This window comes from Epinephelus fuscoguttatus, linkage group LG10, assembly GCF_011397635.1.
Source record: "Epinephelus fuscoguttatus linkage group LG10, E.fuscoguttatus.final_Chr_v1".
NCBI classification, from domain to species: domain Eukaryota; kingdom Metazoa; phylum Chordata; class Actinopteri; order Perciformes; family Serranidae; genus Epinephelus; species Epinephelus fuscoguttatus.
Genome location: NC_064761.1, coordinates 8,789,790 through 8,816,013, shown reverse-complemented (window position 1 = coordinate 8,816,013; position 26,224 = coordinate 8,789,790). Strand labels below are relative to the sequence as shown.

At 40.2% G+C, this 26,224-nt stretch overlaps 1 protein-coding gene across 3 annotated transcripts in view; it reads left to right on the top strand.

Annotated features, from left to right (window-relative positions):
* Positions 1 to 26,224, top strand: part of exoc2 (exocyst complex component 2) — a 56,758-nt gene that overhangs the window by 8,974 nt on the left and 21,560 nt on the right. For 2 of the 3 annotated variants that reach the window (XM_049587944.1, XM_049587946.1), the window contains 7 exons: positions 6,671 to 6,828; positions 8,946 to 9,122; positions 10,625 to 10,751; positions 13,521 to 13,634; positions 14,942 to 15,066; positions 21,537 to 21,617; positions 25,149 to 25,294. In XM_049587944.1, the coding sequence (XP_049443901.1) occupies positions 6,711 to 6,828; positions 8,946 to 9,122; positions 10,625 to 10,751; positions 13,521 to 13,634; positions 14,942 to 15,066; positions 21,537 to 21,617; positions 25,149 to 25,294 (888 nt within the window). In that variant the 5' untranslated portion in view covers positions 6,671 to 6,710. Of the gene's footprint in view, positions 1 to 3,015; positions 3,034 to 6,670; positions 6,829 to 8,945; positions 9,123 to 10,624; positions 10,752 to 13,520; positions 13,635 to 14,941; positions 15,067 to 21,536; positions 21,618 to 25,148; positions 25,295 to 26,224 lie in introns of those variants that run through there. The other variant, XM_049587945.1, reaches the window with a different exon arrangement.

Genomic DNA, 26,224 nt, shown 5'->3' with positions numbered 1-26,224 from the left:
TAGTCATGTAGCAGTATGTGTGTTGATATGGTGGATCAGGTAGATAGTTTCCCACGTCTGTGGTGCTGTGGAGAGTTTGTCATGGTTTGAAGTTATGGAAATGAAAAAAAGCAGAGGACTTGTGGTATTTAAACCCCATGTAATTCATTTTGGGGTATTATCAGGAGAACTATCAAGATTCTTGTTGATGATATACCTTTCTCCCTTTATTTGGTAGGAGGCAGTGGAGAAAGACAGGAAAAGGTTAGCGAATGAGAGGTATGACAGGCAACAAAGCTCCCTTGTAAACTAGGAATATTGCATTACGGTTGCACAATTGGTCAAATTATTTTCAAAATCACAATATGGTCAAGGGAAATATCCAGAGAGCAGAAGCTGCAATTTTTTGATAAAGGTAAAATGTTTCTCAACATACCATTATAAATAAATCAAGTCATGTGAGACGTAAGCGAACATGCTTGTTTGGTACAGACCCCTACAAACATCACAACATCATCATTTTTACGTTTTTGTCAGTGAGAATGAAATGCAAAAATTAGCATTCCCACTAAAATCCCAACTCATATTGGAATCTCAGTGTCTTTTATCAGTTAATTATTTAGTGTATAAATGTGTAATAATAGTAAAAAAATAATGTGATGGTCTCACATTTCTTACTTTGTCCATCAAATGGTTTTATACCCCAAAATGGCCAATTTATAATGATAGACAACTGAGAAATACTTCACATAGAAGTAGCTGGGATCAGCAGATGTTTTTCCTTATAAAAGACTTTAACAAATAAAGATGTTGATTAATTTTAAGATTCTTTCTATCAAATAATTGATAAATCAATTATTTTTGACCTAGATAAATCAAATTATTTTTAATTCTAGGTCATGTTTATGTTGTATGTATGTTTATTGTTAATCAGGGTCAAGTGTATCTTTTTGATGAGATTATTGTTTTTGCAAACTTCTGTTGGTTAAATTAATGATTCTAAGCATATTATAATGGGCACCCCTGCAAAATTAGTTAATGGCGTTTGTCAAGTCTTTTGTCTGATGTACTGGGTAACAGTGAACCACAGTTAATAGCATTTAACATGAATTACATTAATGTACATTTGACTAACCCTTTGTGATTTATTTTAATATCCCAAACATTTTATTTTTACTATCGTGATATCAGTCATATAAGTGAATCTAAATTTGCTGTTTTATTTTTAGGAGCAGCAATACTGAACAGTACTGTTCATCCAAAATTACAACCAATTGAAAATAATTTTATCTTGTATGGCTAATGCAGTTGCCTTGTTAACTGTAAATGCTCTTCACTGCAGGCCAGATAATCACAGAGTACTTGAAACAAACCCGTGTGATGGGTTAGACAATTTACACGGGAATAGGCAACACTTCATTTGATAATGAGTATGTGCTTAGAACGCAAGGTATTAATATCATAAGCTTGATTCGTTTTTAAAGCCAAAATCATGATTGTGATGATCAAATTTACTTCTATAGTAGCCTTTTCTGATGTGTGCTGCCATTGTCTCTCCAAACCCTCTAGCAGCCCCAGTGGCAGAGGGAAATCATCCACATTTCCCATCTGAAAACCTCAGTGTCTATAGGACACTATCAAGTCACTAGCACATATCTTTTAACTCAACTCGGTCTTCCTTTTTAATGAAAAAGAAATCCATTGCTGCCATCTAGCCCAGACCACTGTGCACAGCATTTCTGGGGTGTATTGCGTGTGGCATTTTCAAATTAAATGGTTTCATGTGACAAAAAGATTTGTTTAGAGCTTTAATGAAAAGTCTTTCCTTTGTGTCTGCACACTTGAGCACAAGGCCAAGAAAGGGTTGTCACTTGTTAGCAGCGCTGCAAGAAGATCCCAAGCCTCAGACTTCCACTGCTACCACACAGATTAGAGCCAACCCTGCTGTTTGTAAGTCAGCTTCCAAGGAAAACAAACCTGCCTTTTAGCCCTATTACCAGAGAGAGGGGGGGGGTTGGGGTTGGGGCTGGGGGATAACAGCATCATGGTTGGAAGGGAATCGAGCAAGAGAAAAGGAGCTAAAACTGGTTGTGTGTTGTCATTGATCAAATTTAGCCTTCACAGTATGACATAGTTTGATAAATGTTGGAAGAGAGTGGCGTGCAGTGTTATGGGGATCCTCTGATGCCCCCTGGAGGCTATTACCTTTATCCCCCTTGTGGAAAAGGCTGTCTGCCTCATAAGTTTCCAGTTGGAGCTTCAGAAACCTTTTCTTTTGTTTTCCTCTTCATGCTACTTTAAGGAAAAATTCATGTGCCCGGTCTGAATAAAGTTTTAGTTTCTATTGCCTAGTTTACAGGGTATTTGTGGTGGTGTGTGCCATGAGACTTGTGCAAGAGTCCGCTTAGTTTCTGCGTGACTTGTTGCATGTGTGTGTGTGCACGCTGGTGTTATAGAGAGGGGTCTGGGCAGTGTTCCCGTGTCCATGCACAGCCCCCAGAGTAAAGTAAACACAGCGGCTCTTTTCTCATCCCAGCCGTCAGCAGGCTCTCCCCAGGCCCGCGCCAGAGACCACACACCCAGACCACACACACACACACACACACACACACACACTGCCCAGACCTCTCCGTGGATCCTTCCACATACTCGCATACACACAGACCACACAACACCAGCTTGGGCCCCTCGCACGCAACCTAGCTGAGCTGTCATTCTGCCCAGCATGTATGAGTGTGTAAGTGTGCAAGTGTGTGTGTGTGTGTGTGTGTGGGCAGGCTATCTGTGTGTTTGTGCACGTGTATTTCCAAGATGGGAGTGGGAGTGGGGTGGCGGGGGGGTAATCTAGAAACGCTCCTGGAAGCAGAATCAAAATTGTACAAAATAAGGATCCCAGTCCTCTGCCCTTTCGCCGCTCCCACTCTAAACATATGGGATTGATGAAGGATATACCAGGCTCTTGTTTTAGACCTGTTAACCTCTTATCTTCTCCATGTCAGATCCATAGCCCCTCCATTTCCTCTGACAAGCGCAGGGCAGCAGCAACAACATGAGGTAAATCCCGTTGGAGTTTTCTTGTTAACTCCTGGATGTCAGGGCCTTTGGGCGGGGGGGGGGGGGCTTGTGGCGGAGAAGTTTCCCAAAATGGAATGGTTTCAACTCTTGGAGGTTTTTTAGGTCATTACATGTGCTGCTGTCTCACTGCTGTTTTTTATGCTCGTGGATTTTTGTTGTCCCATACTTTCCTACATATATTCCCACACTGTAAAAACTGTTCAAAGACACTGTAATGAAAATCTGAGGTCTTGCAAGTGCCCTGACTAAGTGTTAAAGTGTGAGCTGGTAGGACTTAAGTGTTAAGGAGGTTTTCACATGATGAGTACTGAAACAATTAGTCACTTTAATTTAGGTAATTTGTTAATCTACAGATGTTGCCAACCTTTTATTATTATTTTTTTGTTTACTCTGGTCCCCATTTTGATGTTATTTTTGTGACACCAGTGATTAAAAATGAAAGTATGTCTTCACAAGCAGTCATTTAAAATGACGGGCACATATTGTAATGAACATTTATGACATAGCATTTTACTCTACACCTGTTAAAATATATTGTAATTAAATACAGCAGCTTTGCCGTAAATTCTGCTTTTGTGAAGTTTGTAATGATCAGTTTTTGGTGATGTCGAAAATGTTTAAATTAAATTGCATTTGTATTGCTGAGGTCATAGTGAAAGATGGTGTTGTACTAGAGGTTGGCGATAAGGACAAACAGGATGTAATTTGACATCATGGTTGCAGTAGATATCATTATACATTACTTTTTTCTTAAAATTCAGTTCAGAGATGGTTTAGAAGAACCATGCTGTACTTCACATTTTATTATTTTTTATTATTTATTAGCTTCCCATACAAACAAAAAAAACCTCAACTGCATCACATGAGACCACACTTCAGTTTTTCAGAAGACTCAAAACAGTATATATACACTTCTTATAAAATGGAAGCTTTACGGTTCCTGCGAACAGCAATTCAAAGTGTAACAGGTCTCTTCACTCCTCCTCCATGTCTGCCCAAATCAAATTAACTTCCAAGGCAGCTGGAGTTGCAAAATCATACAAGAATCATGGGATCGCAAGATAATTCAGCCCTGATTTGGTACATAGCCTTCCCTGAATACCTAGATAGGAATGATATTGCCAAATCTCTGCTGGTGGACACATTTCTACCATTGCGTGGTATATACCATTATATCGCCTAATCCTATGTTGTACCGGACTGCATTATATCGAAAGGTATTTCTGATTTATTTGTCCTTCATTTACTTACATGACAGGAGAAGAATACTGGAAACATTGCTTAATAAAATGCAGTCCAGTTCCAGTGCAACACCGTCACTAACCTATCAGTGAATTAATTCCTTTATGACTGTATCCAAAAAACCCCCCATAAAACCAAAAAAACTGAACATAAAGTTTAGGTAAAAGAAATACACTTACAAAAATTTAAGGCAGAACTGTTGCAATAGGTTGTACAGTTGTACATCATTTAGTTGCCACTGTGTGTAAAGCACAATATGCTGTCACTGATGTTTATTTGAACACACCATGTCTAATGAGATAGTTGTGCTTGCATATGACACTGCAGCCTGAAGTCAGCGGCCTTTACTATGTATGCAACTTTGCTTAATGCCAAGTTGCATTGTAGAGGAGCCCTGTGAAGTAGGGTTGCAGCTAATGACTTAATAAATAATAATAAATTAATCATTTGATCAAAAATGTCAGAAAATGGTTAAAGATGTTAATCGTTGATTAAGATGACTTCCTCAAATGTCTTGTACCTTACAACCAATGAGAAAGGATGAGATGAGAAACTAAAACTAAGTGATGTTTAGCATTTATGCGTAAACATTACTGACGATTAATTGATTGTCAAAAATGTTGCCAGTGAATTTTTTGTTCATCATGCCTTTCAACTCTGTTGTGAAGGTGGAGGTTCATAAAGTTTAAGGGTCATGCAACGTACATGATTCAAGCAAACTGTTTTTAACATTTTTTTTTTTAATGTTTTTTGTTATTGAAACTTGGAAAAAATGACCTTGATTTAAATTACCTTTGAAAATCTATTTCTCTCTAATTTTCATGTGACCCTGTTTGAATATCAGGCGACCACATGATGTATCCACTGCAGGGTTCGGAAAGCACAGAGTAGGCCTAATCATTTAAGTTGCGTATCAAGCTAAAATGCCAGACATTCCTTGTCCCAGCTTGTCAAATATGACAATTATCCGCTTTTCTCTTTTTAATATCTTTGTAAAGTTGAATGTGTGTAGATTTTAGACTGCTTGCCTCACCAATTTGAATTCAATATTGAATGTGATTTGAATTTTGTACTGTTTTCGACCAATTAGTAGGCTATACCAAATATCACATAGTGCATGACATCATTAAAATAATCATAAATTGCAGCCCTGGTTTATGGTTCTTGATGCTTGCACTGGCTGCTGCAGGGGTTAAAAATCTGTTGTTTTTTTAATACAGGAAATCTCTCTAACAAGTAGACTAATCAATGTCGTGCTCTGTCAGTTTTGATTTCCTTTAATATTGGCGTCCCCATTGGCCCTTTGAAAGTTTTCTTGCACCTCAGTTGCACGCCTACACCTAATTAGTGACCATATAACTGTACAAAGGGTTACCACCATGAACTTTCTGCAGGTCCGGTCCGTGTGAACTCCTGCATTGTTTGTGGAGAACGTGTTTTGGCTGCGGAGCAAAAGGGCGGAAGCCTTGCTCAAGCTGCTTCAGAGTCTAGATTGGTCAGCCTTTTTGAGACCTGGCAGTAATTTATTAGCAAACATCTGTGCTGCTGAAATACATCCTTTCATTTTTTCATTTGGAATATTTCCCTCGCTTCCTTTGCTCAGCCCCAACATGAACTGATTTGCATGGGTGCTCCTTCGTTGGTACCATAATCTGTACTGTATTGTGTGGGCTTATGTGGAATGATTGGGGAGGCCAGGTTTATTTATCCTTCGCTGTGAGGTTTACATTCTTCCTTTCCTCCCTGCTCTCTGTCTGCTCCTTCATTCTTGGCTCCCTTCTCTATTTTTCCTATTATCTGAGAGATAACTGCTGCAATGCATACATTGTTTGGAGACCTACAGGGTGGGATATTAACGCTCACTGCCAGCCAAATGCTGCTCGTATTCTGCTGTCCCCAGTCAGTTCTAAAAATCTAAATATATGCGAGCCTGGTAATTCAGTAAAGGTGTCTTGTCAATTTCAAAAAATTATTTACTATATTTATTTTTAGGAGAATGATGGGGATTCACTAGCTACACTCCCATGTCAACATTAAGATATTTTTTATCCCCTTTTTAAGACCTGGTGGGTATTATTGAGTGCGGTTTTGCGCAACCGTTTGAAAATGCTTTGTCCATTTTAACAGCAGCTTTTACTCTGACTTCAGCCTGCGACCAACAAGTTTTGCTCAATAAATCCCTTAAACAATTAACTGATTATTAAACCCTTAATTTTCTGCAAAAGTTTATTTATTTAATTTTGGCACCAATTGCTTCATTATGAGATGTTGTTTATATATTTTAACTGAACTGTCAGTGTGTGGAGTTGAGTTTTGTGTTACTCACCATGTCCTCATATGCATGCCTCTCTCTGCTCTCTTTTTCCATGTCCAGGTGCTGATCAACCCGGTGTTCCCATCTGCGTCAGGCCACCATGTCTCGTGCCCGTCAGCCCCCGCTGGTCACAGGCATCTCTCCCAAGGAGGGTGCAGCTTGGACCAAAGTTACCATCCGTGGAGAAAACCTGGGCACGGGCCCAGCCGACCTCATCGGTACAATAATGCATTTTATAACTACATGACTAACTGCACACGCAACTCGGTCTTGGTAAAATGCTGAAGTTTCTATGTTTGTTTAATTTTTTTCCCCAATGAATTTTTGTTCAGCAATATTGATATTCATGGGGAATGAAAACCTCATCCTTTTTATTCCTCCCCTTGATATTTCATCTTCCTTGATAAAATATGCATGTAGGTATATAAGTGAATACTTCAAGATAAATATAAAGTAAATATAGATATTTCTTGGATCAGCAGACAGATATATAATATGTCAGCACATTATATAATTAACATTTATTTGTTTTATCTTAATCGATAATTCTTAGGTGATGATTTTTATTGTTTATATCTCTGTGGTAGTCACTTTTTGTTGAAAAAGAGGTACACTGATGCTGAGTAAATATAGCTGCTTTATTTTTGTCATTTAATTTCTGTTCTGGTATGTAGAGTATTTTGTAACTCTAGTCATATTAACAGATTTTATTAACTTATCCATCAACAAACCACAGCGGCCCCTTTTTTAAACAGGCTGGTGTAAAGTTTGTTTTTGTTTATATGATATGTAAGTGGACAGGACGCCTGACCCCCCCACCCCACCCCAGAATAAGAATTTCATCACTTTCTCACTATATGGGTTTTTCTTTCATAACATTTTAATGAGTTGAGCAAAAAAGTACTTTTGTAGAGAATAAAAAAAAACACATTCATACGGAGTGATGATAAACTGTTAATTTAAAATGGCTGCTTACATGAATGTTTAAAATGTTTAGATAACTCTTGCATTTTAACAAGTTTTTTTTTAATTAAGGCAGTTTGGTTCTTTTGTAAATGTACTTAAAATTCTGTCGACACAAAGCAAAAGAAACTTCATTTGGAAATTTAAAATCCGTTTTTCAATTTCATTGTGCAGTTATAATTTGAAAGACATCTTTTGTCAATTTATTGTACATGTAAAATGATTTAATTTGCTGTATTCTTTAAATGTTTCAGCAAAATACAAACCTTTCAGCATTTTAGCGGAGAGAACAGACATAACAAAAAACTCCTGCAGACCAACCACATAAAATATTAAGATATTTTACTGTTATGTAATTCAATTTTGCCTCTTCTGTGACAATTCTGCCAACTCTCTTCAACACACAAAACTTTTGTTTCTCTAAATATTTAGATTACTGTATGCCTAGTTTGAGAAACTCAAGTGCTTATCAACATGCATTCATACGAAAATAGAGCTGTTGTTGTTGTTGGTGTGTCTTTTTTTATGACTTTTAAGAGCCACACAGATGGACTACCTCCATCTTGTTCTCATTATGTGTTTGAACGTCACACTTTTTCTGTGCTGATATTTTCCCCCATGTTCGCCAATTCCTCCTCTACCCTACTTCTTGTGTTTGAGCGGAGGTGGGGAAAGGGGGGCACAGTCCAGAGGACTCACACACTGCTCCATGCTTGGAAAGCTGTGCTCTGGCCAGTGATTCGGGTCTATTTTTGACCATGAATGTCCCTGGGGCCTGGAATTAGACAATTAGATATGCACAAATGTGTGTGAGTGCTTATGTATTCAAACAAACTGGCCAGGGGAGTACAGAGGCAGGAAATGGGGCTCTAATTGGCATATTATTCACGGTTTTATGGGCTATTTGTTAATCAGCTTTCACAGGCTTTTATGATGTTAGATTATACACACGTGAAGCTTTCTGAATTCCCTCGGCTGGAACTGTCAAAGTAATCCCTGTGTCTGTCTTCTAGTGTCCAAATAGTTTTCAAGAGGGTTTAAAAAGAGGACGACAGATGTAGGGGCAGAGTGCACACTGTGCCTGTAATGGGCCACTTAGCGCTGAAGTGACACACGTTAGCTTAAAGGAGCGGAGTGAGAGGAAGGAAGGTCACGGCCACCCACACCCATCCTGACCCCAACTTGAACTCTGACCCCCTGGTGACAGTTTGACTAAACCTGCTGTTAGTTGCAATTCTGTCTGAGTGAGCTCCTCTTGTTATAGATTGTCTGTGTGTGAGTACGTCGGTGCTGCATGTTGTTTATTTGTGCTGTCACAGTGTGGCTGTATCTCTCACCCTTTTCCCCTTTTCCCCTTTCTCTTCCATCTCAGGTCTGTCGATCTGCGGCCATAACTGCCTGCTGACAGCCGAGTGGATGTCAGCCAGCAAGATAGTGTGCCGTGTGGGTCCTGCCAAAGACGACAAGGGAGAGATCATTGTCACCACCAAGTCTGGAGGTCTCGGCACCTCCACAGTCTCATTCAAACTGCTTAGGCCAGAGAGGATTGGTAAGACTCCCAAGACTAAAAATCTGTTTTATTTGCTTGCCGAAACAATTAGAGCAGCTAGGGCTGCAACTAATGATTATTTATATTAGCAATTAAACTCTCTATTTTTTTGTTATAACTGCTTAACTGTTTAGTCTATGCCGTAAAACAGTGAAAAGTGTATGTCCTAAGTTCCCAGAGCTCAAGATGACAATTTTTTTTTCTTCCGGACCAACAATTAGCAGCAGAGAAAAGCAGCAGATCCTCAAATTTAATTTTGGTAAACAAAGAAAACAAGCAGTGAATTGATTATCAAAATGTTGCACAATAACGCACTTTATCAGGACTTCTTTTTCATTTCTTTTTTGGGGGGGGGGGGCTTTGGAACAGCAACACAGGAAGACAAGAGAGTTCTATGGTTTACAGCTTTAAAATACACTTTGAAATGGACACAACTCATAACGCACATGAAAAAGACATTTTTCATCTCTTTAGCATGGTGTTGTCACAATGTTCAAATTTCTAACTACGATACAATACTTTGAAAAATGGCAACATTCAGTACCACGTGGTAAAATTGACATTTAGGGCATACAATTTAATTATTTTAGTAAAAGATAATTATAACAAGGCTATAACATAACAACAAAGACTTTCTTTTCTTGGTTAGTAGAGAACAGCACAATGACTGTAGTAAACATTAACAATAAGAGAGAGCCAGAAAGTGCAGCTGTTACCAGTGAACCAACACTGCAGATAATGAGTATTAAAATGGTCTCAAATATTCAAAGTCACTATGTATCGATAAATACATATTTTTTACAACACTACTTTGGCAATAGATGTATCACATTAATAACAAGCCTGCAAATAAATAAAAAGATGATAAGAACTGATGAACACACCTAGTTGTGTGATTTGATAAATCAGCCATAAGTTGATAATGTTGGAGAAGGATCTAACAATGTTTATTTTAATCTGATCACATGATTTCAGTATTACTGGAGATACTGGCTATACATACTATTAACGTTTTACTCATGACTTCTGTGTCCCTTTGAGACTGTATTTGCAGCACATTTTCTTTGTGCTGCGTATGTGTTGTCAAATCAATGAATGTGTCTCTCAAATTGCTTGTAATATTTATTTGTAGTTTTTTCTAAATGTAATGCACGTGTTGTCAAAGTCAGAAGATTTTTCTGTGTTTATTTGTGTTTTGTCTATTTGCCTGTAGTTTCTGAAGTCGCAGTGTTGAATGACAACTAGAGGTCTCTTTCCCAGAACCGACAAACATGTAATAGGTGTCATGTGTAAAGAGTAGAGTAGACAGAATTTGCACCAGTTTAATTATAGAGGAACAAAGCTAAAAATATGAAGAACATAAAAAGTTAAATGGCACTGATGAATATACATGTTTGTTTGTTTGAGAAAGTGTGTGTTTGAGTGTGTGAGTGCACATCTGGTATGTGTTGTTGAGCTCATTGATGTGTGTCATGCCTCTCTTGTCCTGCCCTGTCCTGCAGGTATCCTGGACCAGTCTGCCGTGTGGGTGGATGAGATGAACTACTACGACATGAGGACAGACCGCAACAAAGGCATCTCACCCCTGTCCTTGCGGCCCAGCAATCCACTGGGCATTGAGATAGACAAGTACGGACAGAGAACACAAGAACACACGCACACAAGAGTCGCTCGGCACAATCACATCGCCATAAACACACACGCTCTAGTCATTGAGTCATGGTTTACATCCCTAAACAGAAACAAATTCTCCCCATATGCAGACGTTTGAAATATTATGCCAACACAGCAATGGCTGAACAGCCTCTAACCGCTGCTCACAGGGAGTGGAAACAGAATAATTGTGTATAAAGCAGAGAGGACGGCGATAGAAAGGGATTTGGAAAGAACCAAGGCAGCGACCCACACACATGTTTGTGTACAGCCTTGGAGCGGGCAGCGTGGTGCTGCCTCCCACGCGCCTGGCAGGGAGTGCAGAAGTTGTAATATATAGTTTGTGTTGTCAGGTTCTGGCTTTTCAGAGTTAGTGTTTGTTTGGTTTAGAGGGCCGAGGGCAAGTGACCGCTCGTGGCCAGAGACGAGACCCCCATAAACAGGCTGTACCATTCACTCGTCTCCCACAGTTGTGTTAAACATCCAGAATAAAAAGTCCACACAGTTTGCTCTGACAGTAATATATGACCACTCTGTCATCTGTGCCTGTAATGGTCTGTGTTGATCTGATACAGATAGAGTTTAAGAAAAAATACTCCTTACAGCATTTGATCTGCGGAGCTGTTTTTGTTAGTAAAACAACCTCACTCTTGTGCGCATCTTTGTATGGTGATGTCACTGGATGGTTATTCAGCTGTAGATGTTTGCACTAGCTGTTTGTAACGTCATACTTGGCCTAGATGTAATGTAAATGTTCCATTGCGTAAATGGAGATGAAGTAGTAACTATATAAAACGTAGAGGTTAGTTGTTACTGCATATTTCCATTTGCTTAGCTATAAGGTGTAACCATTGAGCAGCTGACTGAACCAACTGACAAAACTATCTTACAACAAACATGCAATACATGACCTGCTCAAAGTGAGGAGGGTTAATGTTTGACTTGACACTCAGATTGGATATATTTGCAATCTCCACTCATTCAACAGTATGTCAGTGAATAATAACATCCACTAAACTCACCAATAGTGTCAAGAAACTGGCACCATTTTCTTTATACACTGTTAAATCACATTTCACAAACAACACAAAATTATAGCATAGTCATTTTTCCCACACTCTGAACTTCATGCATACTTGTTATGAAAAACATACATTTCTCCATGTATGTATGTATGTATGAAGAATAAAACAAATACAAACAGTATAAACAAGTTATTTTAACCGTTGCAAGTTAGATCATATTGCTTGTTACAAAGCTGCAGTGTCTTTCAGTTTATGATGTTGATTGCTTTGTGATTACACAGCTAGCTAAGACATTCCTTAAGTTTTAACAGTGCAACCCACATAAGTGATAAACTGCTAGAAGTTTCTTAGAACGTAGTAAAGAACTTGACACATAAATTGAGCGATATATTTATTATTTTTTTTACCAGTCCAGGACAGTAGAGGAAACTGTCTTATCTGCTCAAAGAATCCGTTTCTAATCATTTGATTCATAGACACAGTCTCAGACGTATAATATTTGAATAATACAATGCCTCATGCCGGCTATATTGCTGAGCTTGGACAGAAAAAAGCTGCTACATATCTTTCTACTTAGTGTATTCTGCAGGCTAAACACATGTGAGAGCCTTGAAGTGTGTTGCTTACAGAAACAAGTGAATAATACTATGAGGTTTGAGACTGCTTTCAGCTAGCCTTATTTACTTTCATTCTAACACACTAATTGAAGATACAAAAAAGGACTCCAGTGATCATTTAGTGTTAGACTGGAGAGCAAGAGTTGGTACAGCTGCTGTGTGGGACTGTCTTCACGAACCATGTCAGTTTGGTATCTCCTGAGCTAAACTGAAAACAATGAAGACTGTAAAGGGAATGAGACTAGTAGCATTTTATGCTGTCCTGTATTTTCTGCAAATACACTCACCTCTTGCTCATTTAATTTTTTTCTTAAGCACAATTTTTGATCTTTGATACAGACACTGTATACATTTGCAGCTTGCAATTTCACCCAGTTTCCCATCTTAACTATTGCATATTCTACCTGAAGTAATAATATTTAGTGACCAAAATATTGTATGTCCATATACACATTAACCTTGTTGTGATAGTCATTTAACCATTGCAGCAACTCTGCAGAAATAATATTATGTCATATACATGACTGAGTGTGGATGTGTTTGTACTTACTACTTAGTGCTTCTGGTTTTCTGTGCATGAGTTTGTGTGTGCATACGTCACCAAGTGTATGGCTTTTCTGTTTGACAGACCCTAGACCTTAATACTGTACTGCCATGTGTTGGATTTCTACATATGTGTGTGTAACTGCAGAGTGGGTGGTGGTGGTGGTGGTGGGGGTTTGGTTTGTGTTGGCCACGGGTCATTAGTAGAGATCAAGCTTCCCTAATGAGTGCTCGGTCCTCCAGGGGCACCCAGGCGTCACACACTGCACTTCCCACGCCAAGCTCTCCCAGCCTGGTGTACTTCTTGGCTGCACACTGCCCCCTGCTGGAACAACTGAGGCCAACATCACATGAATTAATTCTGTCACAATTTTCACAATTATTTTGCCAAACCTTCCTTACTCACAATTTGTCATACAGATTGTACCGCACAATTTGATCCTTTGTGTTTTTCTAGTGTTTATAGTACTGTACATACCATGGACATCTTTAACACAGCGAAGTTCTTCTTTGCTTTGCCTTTCCTCTGTGTTCATCAGTATTTATCTGTCTTCTCCCAGAGGCAAAATCCCACAGAAAGACCTGGAGCTGACATTTCCAGGAATGAGTGGAGACTTCACTAGTGAGAACTTCTCTGCCACCTTGTACCTCATAGAAAACCACACAGGCTCCAGGTAGGTCTTTCATTATCACCAGTGTTAAGCTGTCATCCCTCATAATTACCAATAAGAATGGGAATAAAAGTCTCTGTTGCCTTGACCCAAGCTCTCCAGAAAGCAATGCAAGTTGTAATGTAGGGAACCACCAGGATTTGGCTTGTATCATATTTTTGTCCTCAACTGAAGTAATTCCACAAGAGACACAAGAGGCAAAGGCTTATATGGTGCTTCAGAGGCAAAACTGAGGCTTAGGATTAAGTCCCTGTGGCTTTGCTGGGTACACCAATAAACTATAGTGGGAGTCTGGCATGTCACTGACACTGCGCTTGTACATCTCAAATCGCTTTGTTCCAGTTAACACTCCTTGCTGGCAGGTGAGATCAGTGACGGGTAAATCTATGCCCTCACCAAGCCAAACAGAAGATTATAGTTCAATAGAACTGCAATTAGTAGACCACTTGAAATTAAAGGAAATTAACCGGCAACAACTTTGATAATTATTTATAAATAAACATTCAGGTTCCACCTTCTCAAATGTTGATATTTTTTGTTCCTTTTACTCTTTTTTGATAGTAAACTGTATGTATTTGGTTTTGGATCGTTGGCCAGAGGAAACAAGATATTTGAAGACATCAACTTGCAGTAAGCAATAGATTAATAAATAATGAAAATAATCATTAGTTGCAGAGCTGTGGTAAAGACAGGAGATGAGTTAGACTGACTGCATGGGAGAAAAAATACAGAAAATATATTACACTTTGTTTTATGGTGTTCATTTTGAGGTTATAGTGTCTTGGCTGAATCTTCACATGGCTATTTGGTCCTTCAGAGAGCAGTTAGGTACGCAGACAAGGCAGTCCGCTGACCCAAAAGCCCTGAGCCTGGTTGACTGTCATGTCAGGGCAGAGGAGAGTTATTTTGGACTCTCCTGGCTTCCTCTCCCCCTGCTTAGCCTTCCAGTAACCCAGACCCCAGGATCCAGCATGACCAGGGGCCTGTGTTTGGAGCTCGCTGGGTGACTGTTTCTTCCTGCGGAGGAAACCTCACTTGGGACACTCAGACACAAACACACACATGCTCATATTGGCTGAAATTTGTGTGTGATTGTGTTTCTGAGATACAGCACATGCTTGTGTATGAGCTGTGCAGTAAGACATACCTACATTTATTGAACCAAGGTAAAGATGTCACCTTGGACACTTGTGCATTTTTTGTGACAACTAACAATTAATTTATTAACCAAAATAATGTAATAAATGACAGTAGTCACAAGTTGGAGGCCTAACATAATGGCATGACCATTTTTATTTTTGTTTCCTCAGTTTTGAGCAGTTGAAGATTGCAGCCAATAATCTGAAGAAACAGGCTACGAAGAAGAATGAGGGGAGTCTGGCCTATGTGAAAGGAGGCCTCAGTACGTTCTTTGAGGCCCAGGACGCTCTGGCAGGTGAGAGGGATTAACACATTTCTGTGTGCTATGGAATCGCACCAAATGGCCTACAGTTAATACACAGACTTCCAAATCATCACTCTTCATCTCTGCTCAGAAAAGAGCTTTTGATTTTTTGGAAGGCGTGCAAGTGTGCGTGTCTCTGGATTTTTTTCCCTACACATGCGGTTTAGCAGCGGTTGATTAAAGAGGCTCATTTGGACGCTGTGTGAAAACCCTCCACTTCGTCCTACAGTTACACCAGCCAACCACAACACGGCTAATTCACCTTCATCAAAATGAGATCAGCTCTCACCTGTCACACACAGTCTCACTTGAGTCTCTCGAGAGCCTGGAAGTGGACACACACACACAAACACACACTTGGCTACGTTCACCTTCAGATGGCAAAAAGATTTCAAGGTAGCAGAGACTGACTGACTGCTGTCGCTCTGCCAGGTACTTCAAATCAATTGTTCACTTCATCATTCATACTTTTGTCTGTTTACTCTCTCCTCCCACCATAGCCCCTCAGTTACTTCCCCTTACTATTTATACGTACACTTTTCTGCCTCCATCATTATTATTATTGCTTTCCGTATGTTTGTGTCCCGGTTGGGAGAGAGGCAATGTTTTCATTGTTAGTGGCTGAATCTAAATAAACGGAGCAGCCCAACACAATGCAGGCCAGAGTATTAGGACTGATAGTGCTGATAACAGACCCAATATGACCAATGGGAACAATACACAGTCATTCTCACGTTCAGACTGAGCGTGCCTACTGTGTGCCCACTTGCCCAATGGGAAATGTACAGATGGAGGAAGCAGTACACTATGGAAGAACTTAAGTGACCTGTGAATCAAGAGGGCATAACGATGCTTTATGACCTGTGTGACAGGATGAGAGTCATTGTGTTGGCATTAATATAAGAGAATGAAAAGATGTCCCACTTGCTCTTTTACACCTTTTGTTTTTAATAAGGAGCACTTTGAATAGACAAGGTAAGCAGATATAAACACATTTTAAAGGGTCTGTATGCAACAATCAGAGCATTAATAAAGCCACAAACCACTGTTTGCTATGTAAAGATTCACTGGAGTTATGGCATCCTGAGCAGAGAGTCATGCTACCTATGTATGCTTTGTCTGTGGTTTGTTGTGGTAAGCCAGTTGTGCAGTGCGTGCTTAGTTGTACATGTATGTATCTGACTATATCTTGCTCATCACTGCAGCTTTGCACTGCTCTCATACAGCTGTTAATGCTGATATCAGGATGGCGGCTTTGTGTAGACCCTCTGGTTCCCCCCGGTAAATACCGTTAGCTCTTTCAGCACTGTTGCCATTGTTTAGCGCTGTGCATGGAGTTAGCTCCATTAGCTACTAGCCTCCAGCTTAGGCACTCTTGATAACCCTTTGCACAGAGTCCCTTTTAATGTATTGTCAAATTTACCTACATATATACAGTAAAAAAGTTTAAAACAAAATAACTAACAAGCATGACAAAGGATGGTCGAATTGTTTTTTTTTTGTTTTTTTTTACATTCTTTTGTATCATTTCAAGGAGAATCAATGTTGCTCTCAGCCTGTTAGATGTGTAAATATGCAGCTGTTTGCAAACAACCTTAACAACTTTATAAAGCCCCTTTCCCACTGGACAAAAACCCACTTAAACCAACTTAAATCTTAATTTTGCATTTAATGGGAAAGGATACAATCAGCATCTACTCTCAGGGAGAATGACTCTGCAGTGGTCACGAGTATTATCAGCTCCAGCTCCAATTAGCAGTGATGGAAATTCGACATCCAGGTGAACGCACTAAATTTAGCCCCTTTTGCCAGCGCAATGCAAAGACAGGTCGCTATGAAATACCATCTGTCTCAGTCCATGCAGCGCTCAAACAGTTTAGTCGGCACCAACTTGGAACGAGAGACTGAATAATAAAGTCATATAAAAAAGAAGAATTCACCGTAACCTTTTCATTGACCCAAGTTACCTAAATAAAATTAAATGATCCTGCTTAAAAACATAAATCTCACATCTGTGTAGCTTGTCCAGCTGTGTTTTCAAGTGCAGCAAACAGACACTACTTTATGGTCAACAGTTTTGGAAAAGGTCTGAGTGATTGTTGTAGCTGTTAGCATTTTCAGACTGTCCTTTTTGAGCTTGACATTTTCCATAACTTCCACAGATTTCTTTTTGTCCTGAGTTAATTTCCTTCATGGCAAATAAACATAATCTACAGAAGACATTTGAAACTCTAGTAATTGTTAGTTGGTAAGGTAGGGCTGACTATATATAACATATCCACTATAAATGGACATCAACAAACTTGCTAGTTCATCAACAACAAGGCTAAAAACAACTCTAATTGCATTATCATAAAGGAACGGGCACACTCTGTAACAGCTGGTACTTACTTTGTCCTTGAACATCATACCACTCCCGCTTTTCAAATGTAATTTCCACATAAAAACACCGTCTCATATTCAGACCTTGAGCAGCTTGACTTAAAAATTCATTTTTTAAACGCCCTGGCTCCCGCCTTCTCACATGACTCATTACAGCACTACAACATCCTTTCTTGGCCAACTTTTGGCTCTCAGTCATAAAAAATGAAGTGGTAGCCCAGAATGGATAGCTCAAGTGGAGATATTCTGTATACTAGGCATGGTCAGCCAAACCGACATACCAGCCGACAAGCTGCTAGCAGCCGGCCAGCTCGAGACAGCTCTGCAACAGCTCACTGCCAGGCCCAGTTAGCGACTGTGAATCCTTTCTTTGTCTCTCAGCAGCGTTTGGCAGGTCTCTGTTGTTCTTAGTCATTCCAAATGAACCTCACCTGAGATGTAGCTGTGAACATTTAAAAGAAATTAGCTGTTAAAAAAAAAAAAAAAAAAAAAAGAAGTTAACAGGGTGCTTGTGTGTTCTCCCTCTTCAGAATTCAGTGTTGGAAGTTGCTGTAGTTTGTCCAGCCCTCTCAGTCACCATCAAGACATTTTTGTCTCCTCTCCTGTTTATTTTCAATTCTGCTTGCATGTGAGAGTTTTATTGATGACTTTAATAGAAGTCTGGAGTTACTTTTTTTAATACAAGTGTCCTGCTGTCAGCAAGGTGGAAAGAAGGAGGAGAAGTCAAATCTGGAAAAGAAATAAAGCAGATAGAAAATATTTAGAACAAACAGCAGGACTCTGACCTCAATATTGCTGGGGTTCCTCTCCCTCCCTCTTTTTCTTGTCCTCACTAATTGCTTCTTAATTGCCCTCCAGTATAGTTAACCATCTCCAACAGAAAAAGCAAAACAAAATCCCATGTTTCTGTTTAATAACCTATGAACTCTCTGCTTTAGCACACAGTTTAGACTTCTGCATCTGCAAACCACAAATCTTGTTAATTACAGAGCTGTTTGGGTTAGTTAGCTGATGTTGGCTTTTGGAGAAATAAGACTGGGAGCTCCAGCCAGATTTTTATGGTAGGGTTTTATTCTAAGAGCTTCCAATGGACCAGACAGAAGTACATGATCAAGTTGCATGGCCCCAAAAGATTTGCTTGGTGTAAGGAATGAACTTGACCCAGATCAGCATCTTTTCTTTAGCAGATGTATGTATCCAAATGGCACTATTGGTGTATGTATTTTTTAATGAGATATAGGATCCCACCCCCATCACCAGATCAGTATGGATACTGACCTCATTAAGCAGATATAATATCGACCAGATTAACCAGTTCACTGTCAGTGTGAAATTCAGTGTTATTGCTGTGTTTTTGAGTCACAGTCAGCTGCCGACTAAGTTCTAAGCACCAGTCATTTCTGGCCTCATCTTACTTTACATAAAAATGGTAGGATTAAAAAAGATTTTAAATTTGGGGAAAAGCAACCATTGCTAATTGGATCAAGATTCTGTATTAGCAGATATCCAGAGCTGAGCAATCAAAATTGGTATCAGGAGAACAAAGTTGGATCTGTGCAGCCCTGATTACCAGGGGGGGGAAAAGTAAAATTTCAAGCATATATCTCATTATATAACATCCGTCCTTCCATGCATGTTTATGCGCTCATCTAGGGCCAGGACACGGAGACTAAAGGCTGAGCAAAGTACTTCAAAAAATTAGCCCAAATTGAAGAGGAAAGAGATAGGAATCCAAAACATTTTATGTTATTTTAACTTCAAAATCATAGGATGTATATAGGTGGGTAGACAACTCAGAACATGAATTTGACCAGAGTGATAGATATACTACTGTACCTGAGGCTTTGACCCAAAGAAGTAATACAGCATCACTCAGACAGGGTGTCAGAGTCAGACGGATTCACATGAAGTCATAAGTTAGATGCTTTAGATGTAGGCTTATTTTACCTTTTGCCAGGTACACTTGTTATTGGGGGAAGAAAGTTGGAGGTATATTGTGAGGGCAAGTGGTCATTAAATCAAATAGTGTAATTTCAAATACCTATATGTTCAATTCCTGAAGTGTCACAGCATCAAGTTGTTCTCATCAGTTTCAAGGTCAGATAATGTGTTCTTTGTGGTCTGATTTTTATGTTAGTTTCAAGAAATCTGAAGTTTTTGCTGGCCCATTTGAGGCTGTTTTGTTTGATGTAATATTTTACTTGTTTGCAGAAGGGATTTTTGTTTGCAGTGAGAAAACAAGTGGTCCCGTAAACACTCCATGTGAACCGCCACAGACTGGTGAAAGACATGGAAGATTTTGGGCAATTGCGACTGTTTGGTGCCAGACTGAGCCATGTATCTGGGAGAGCTGCTCCAGCTGATTGACTGACTGACAGTCTGTCAGGGAGTCCAGGGTTGTTTCTACTAAAATGTTGAAATTTGAGGTTTTTCATTGTTGTGTGAACAGGAAGTCTCCCAGCGATGCAGGAAACGGAACGGCTACCGTGTTCCAAAAATGCCAGATTCCCAGGGCCTATTCCCCGAGCCCCCAGCCCCGGCAGGAGTCAAAACATCTCCAGCTTTAGAATCCAGGGACACTGTATTTTTATTCTTATTCATTTTCTTCCCCCTCCTCAACGGTTCCAGGAAGTGAAGCGGGAGCTGTAGCTCTTCCTCAGGTCCTGGCTGCGTGTGTTATCCGGACTCTGACCTGATGTTTAGGTTAGCTGTGACGTCATCAGCACTTCAGTGTGTGACAGATGCAGAGGACACACAGCTGGCAGCAGGGCAAGGGGGAGTGTGGAGACGTGAAGCAGACCTGCAGTGTGTGTGTCTTATTCTTCCTGTGTGTTCAGCCCTATCAATCCTGTGCTCTCCCGTATACAGTCTCCCACATCTACGTGCCTTTGTCCTAACCTGCATCTGGCGGCGTTTTTTGCCGGTCGGCAAGCAGGGAGAGGTCCAAGAAAGGGCCAGTGATGTCCGAACTGATTAGGCAATGGCATGTTTGAGCAGTGTGTTTTAGGAATACCTCATTCCCTGCCTTGAGGCTTCTGTCTGTCAGAAATGGACCCACATATTTATTTACAGAACTCTCCCCCCTTTACTTTGCCTCCCGCTCCCCCTGCTGTCTCCAAGCTCTGCTAACAGCAAGTATTTGTAGTGGAGCAACTGTGGGAGAAGAAGGAAGGCAGGGAAATGGAGAGGACAGAAATGAGAAGATTGTTACCCCTTTTCCCTTTTTTTCCATGTTTCTGTCTCTTAACTTCATTCTTGAGATGTCTGCCTGTTGCATATTTGAATCGTTTCACAAGTATGTATGAGAAGGTCTCCTAAGCCTTCTCCACCTCTCTTCCACTCTGTCAATAAACCCACACTGCCGCTCTCAGCACCCAGCTGCCCACTACTGCACACCATTTATTTATTCACTGGGGTAGCCACACCACCAGCTCTGCCTCTTTTTCTCTCTGTTTTCTCCCCTCATTCCCTTTTTTTCAAATTCCCTCTCCCGCGTAAAGCTCTTCATGCTAAGTGATGGATACAAACCATCAGAGAGTTTCCTCCCGCCCCTCCTAAGCAACAGTCATTTTTGGCATCCAGACCTCCAGCTCTAGTCTCCCAAATGTTATTTTTCAGAGAGTTGAAACATTTTAGATTCACATTACCTTCAGGTCAAAGGGCTCCAAATGTCCCAAGACCTCAAAACTGTGCTGTTAATGGCTTTGCTTAGGTGAATTGATCCAGTACAGTCACCACTGGGACGAGGTCAGGTCCTCTGTTGCGTGGGAACAGGCACAAGGGGGGGTGGGTTCAATAGCATCTGTGGGCGGAGAGCCGGCGAGGTTATCTCCCATCTATCACTGGGGTAGGGCCTGTTTATTGTTTTACCTTCGGTTCCTGAAATTGAAAATATTCCTGTCTCAGGGGATTGCACGCTGGTTCCTCTACAGTGTAGAGAACAGATTTCCATATTTTCTTTGTCCACATTCCACCTCAACATTCATACAAACATTTATTATTTCTCTGATTTTATTTCAGTGGATTTCGCTATATTTTGTCAATCACAGTCCTTTACACTACTGACTTTTGTGTTGCAGCGATCCACCAGAGGCTGGAATCTGATGGCACAGAGAGAGTGGAGGGATCGATGACGCAACGACTAGAAAACATCCTTAACAGTAAGCAACATTTTACTGAGAGTCCAACCCCAAGAGAAACTGCAGGTGTTTTGCAGATATAAAGGTTCAGTTTTTGGAACCAAGACGCAACCTTTTAGCACATAATTGCCCCATTTCATATGTTATTTGATGCATTAGTCACAGATGACAGTGACATATTTATTGTATCCCACACTGGTTTGAGAAATTAGATCTGAGTTTAGACGCAAAGCTTAATTCCGCAATCTTGTAGTTGTTTGACAGCTAAGAAACGAAGTCATTCATCACTGATGAGAACACACTGACTATGTTTATATGCACAAAATATTCCAGTTTTTGCCCTTACTCTGGAAAAGACAGTATTCCTACTGAGCTGTTTGCATGGCTAATTATAATAAATATTCCAGTAATATTCATGTTTACATGCACCCGTGCCTACTTAGATTAACATGCCCTAACATGTCTTTTATCACATGTAAATATAGAAAAGTGGAAAGGCCATTTTGCTTCTTTCCATCATGATAGGGCAGACTTGTTGGACCATGTGAACACAGCTTTCAATCCTTCACTCGCCTTCTTGAGAAGGTCTGTGTTGCAATATTTAAACATTTCCAAAAAGCCTTTCAACTTATTGGTTAGTTGGTTTGTGGACAAGGCACCCATAACAACTCACAGAGCTGACCGTAAACAGGCAAGATGCCTGGTGTCACAAACTGTGGTACAATCCTCAGTTGAGATGCATATTCTGAATGTGCTGTATACATGTCCAAAGAATGCTCTTAAAACACAAATACTTTATTCGGAAAAAAGGCCTAATTCAGGAAATCCAAATGAAATATGCCGTTTACACAATACCCGTATCATATTCAGAGTATTGTCGTATTGGAATAATAGTGGAATATTAGTGTGCATGTAGACGTAGTCGGTGATTATGTCAGTAAAGAGTAACTAAATCTATTGGTTTAATTAGCAAGGTGAGGTTTGGTTTTTTTTTTGACAATCACTTTCTGTACACCCTTTATTATTCTTTGATTTAGCTTTATTTTTCATATTGCAAGTTCATTTTCAGCAGCCCTGCAGAAAGTGTTTCTCCTCCAGGGATGTTTTTTAATCCCAAACCCTTCAAATCCTTGCACCCTTATGGTGCCTTAATTGCCGAAACTCCAACTTCTTTATTAATTTGTCATTAATTCAAATGACTTCACACATCCACTCTGTGGATAGGATACAGGACTCTTACTTGTGACAAAATTATCCCATCTCCAAGTTCAGTTACTGTCTTCCTCAGCAAGTAGAACCGGCCCATATGCATGCATGTGATATCATCATGTAGTTAAAAGATGATCTAATGTGTAAGCAATGAATGGCTTTGATCTGCTCCTAATATGTCTCCATTTGCTGATGGTTGAAAAGCTAGTGGACCTTGAGTTGAGACTTTTAGTTACACATACTGATCACAAGTCCCACACTCAAATCTGACAATTAATATAAAATAAAACATTGAACTCTGTTTTATCTGTTATTTAATGGATTTCTTTCTTATATTTCTCTCTACATATACTGTGCATTGCTTTATATTGTTTAGGTAAAGGTAATTAAAGAGCCCTTTTGGGATTGTTTATCTCTCCCCGCAAATTACCTTGACTTCTCACTTTAACGGTATGTCCTTGTGTTGATTTGAACAAGGGTCAAAGTAGGCTTGGGCGATTGGACGAATATGTCGCCAATCGCCCATCGGCTGAGTCCATCACGGTTGGTTTCATTTTTGGCGATTTTTTGGGCTCGGTACATATAGTCCATAATTACTAGAACACAATTCAAAGTGTGTGCGTATTGGAGCTGGCAGCTTCACACTGATTTCCGACGAGTCTTTCACAAAACACGTCAGTGATGGCGGGGCTGAAAGTTACGGCCGAGATCCACCGGGCACGTCAGCTCGCCCCCCCGTTAATCAATAACGGCGGCTCCACCGGCAACGGGAGTGGCGCGACAACCCCAGGCTGCCGCCCGACAACTCTCTATTTGAGGCGGTTCTTCTATTTTTGTCGCGCAGCGCTCCCATATGCGACCCTCCAGCAGATGAAAACTACATGAAATAGTGTGCTAAACGAGCACAATGTGTTTTTAAATGAATAAACCATTATCAGAGGTGATATGTGATGACTTTAATTTTCATGCATTTACCCCTGTTTATCCGTGACATTGTGTAAATGTCCGTGGCGGACATTTGAAAGCGAGTAGATGACAAACAGTACAGTAAACTTGTAGGCTAGATAAGTCAAATATATGTATTAACTTAGGTGGAAAATGCTTTAACTGTCATGGCTCAGCAAACTGTAAACAAGATGCTTGACGTGACGCTTACGTTTGCAGCCGGTGGAAACGTTAATTCATAAACCATAATTGAGAACTAGGCAAAAAAGATGTGCAGTTGTGCACCCCGATCGTTATAGTAGGACAGGTATGTTATCCCTATCTCCCACCTGTTTGCTGTTTGCAAAAATCACACAATCACATAAAATAATAAAGTCCCTTTGCGCTGTCTTTAACTCAAAAACACAGTGTTTTACATGTTTTTGGAGAGGAAAACGAGCATGTTAACCATATTTGGCTTAAGCAAAGTGCGCATATGGTTAACAATGTTACCAGCCGTGCTAAACACCCTCTCTGATGGCGTGCTTTTTGCTGCATTCATGTGGTGTCGAGAGAGCTGACGGTGGCCGGTTGGAAATTTTTAACATATTGTCCAACCCTAGGTCAAAGTGATTATGAGGACAGACCGTCTGATGCTCTGCTGCCAAACCTATCACTCACTGATATGTCCTCTGTAAACCAAACACATGTACACTGTGTATGTCCAGTCGCCTTTGTAGATATTCCGCTTTTAACAATCGGATCCCTCAGCAAATTCTGTGTTCCCACCCTCTCATCTCATATATGATAATGTGACTTCTCTAATGGAGGGTCAATAAGCAGGTCCTTTTCCCGGAGTCTAGAGTAAATAAACCTCCAAGCCGGACATAGCTTTCATCCCCACAGCCCCAGACTTGTGGGCCCATGGTCCAGTGGGCCCAGGCCACTGTTCACCCCCCAAAACCCTAATGCGTCAAATACACAGCACCAATCAGCCAATCATAAAGTAGGAATGTTAGTTACGTGACAACTCAGATTGGCAATTGAAAAATGTCAAATATTTCTCTGTCGGGTCCCATGCTGTTTTTCCTTCAGGAATTTTGTTTTGGGGGTGGGGTTTTGTTTTGATTAGAAGAACTTTTTTTTTTTCCTATTTGACGGCACATTCAAGGCCACCCACGAAGCCAGCGAGTCATGCGAAGGTCTCACTGAGCTGTCTGACTAAGAGATAGCTGTCACTTTCTCTTTAGCAGCTCACTCTCTACTGTGTCAGATAGCATACAGAGCAGGAAGAAAACCAGAGACCGACATTAAAAGGGAAATGTGGTATCAACATTTATTTTTATAGTATCCCAGTTTCTCATTTGCTCCTGCCTCTTGCACTCTCACTCACTCGTTTTCTCTCTGTGTTTCTCGTAGGAGCGAGTGATACCGCAGATACTCTTTTCCAGGAGGTCTTGGGGCGGAAAGACAAAGCTGACTCCACACGCAATGCACTCAACGTCCTGCAACGTTTCAAGTTTCTATTTAACCTGCCACTCAACATTGAACGCAATATCCAAAAGGTACTACCCACATACATGTATGTACAAAATAGCAGTAAAAAACACCAGCACATGTATGGCTATTGAGAGCCTAATACAAAATAAATAAAGCTTCTCTCTGCCTCCATGCCAACACATTTGTAATGAGCTGTGTGTAGTGAGATATCAGATCATTCACCAAGACGGGAAAGCCTTCAGCTCTCTCAGTGATGAAGGAGATGAAAATCAGTTTTACAGCCTGTACTCTCAGAACTTCCTTTAGCCTGGAGTATTTAAGTCTGGTTATTTGTGAGGCTATTGTTTTCATCTTGGTGATCATGACACTAATATTGAGTTCATCTAGTGACTGGCGTAATATTCCTCAGTTATTATAAAACCCAGCAGAGCAATCATAAAACCTCTCATGAGAAGCCTTCCATGACATTACCAGTCTACCATTATGTGAAACTTCCCCTCACTTCACTTAACTTAACTTTATTGTCCTTTCACAGAAAAGTGGACTTTCAGCAGTGATTAAATACATAAATACTGTATATACATAGAAACATTACCCATAAGGACAGCAAACAAAATAAGGGCCTAGCTGTCACTACTTACAGGGTTCCTACGGAGTATAATGTGGAATTTAATTTCCAGGTTTGAAATGGATTAATATGACAAAAAGGAAAGAGTGTTGAAAAATATTTGTGTTTCTAGACTATTGCCCCTGTTCTGTTTTCTAAAATATTAGCTGAAATTCAGAATTTCTAAAAACAAACCAAACATACAAGCAGAATGTTTTTCATGGCATTCAGAGCAGGCAGCCAGCTCATCCAAAATGTTTACCGCTTGGCAGAGCAAGCCTGATGTCATCGAAAGCAGAGCAAGAAGTACGGCTTGTGACTGAACGCACTCTTGTGCGCAGAGCTGCCTCTACACATGTGTGTCACAGCTTACAAAACAGCTCTGCCC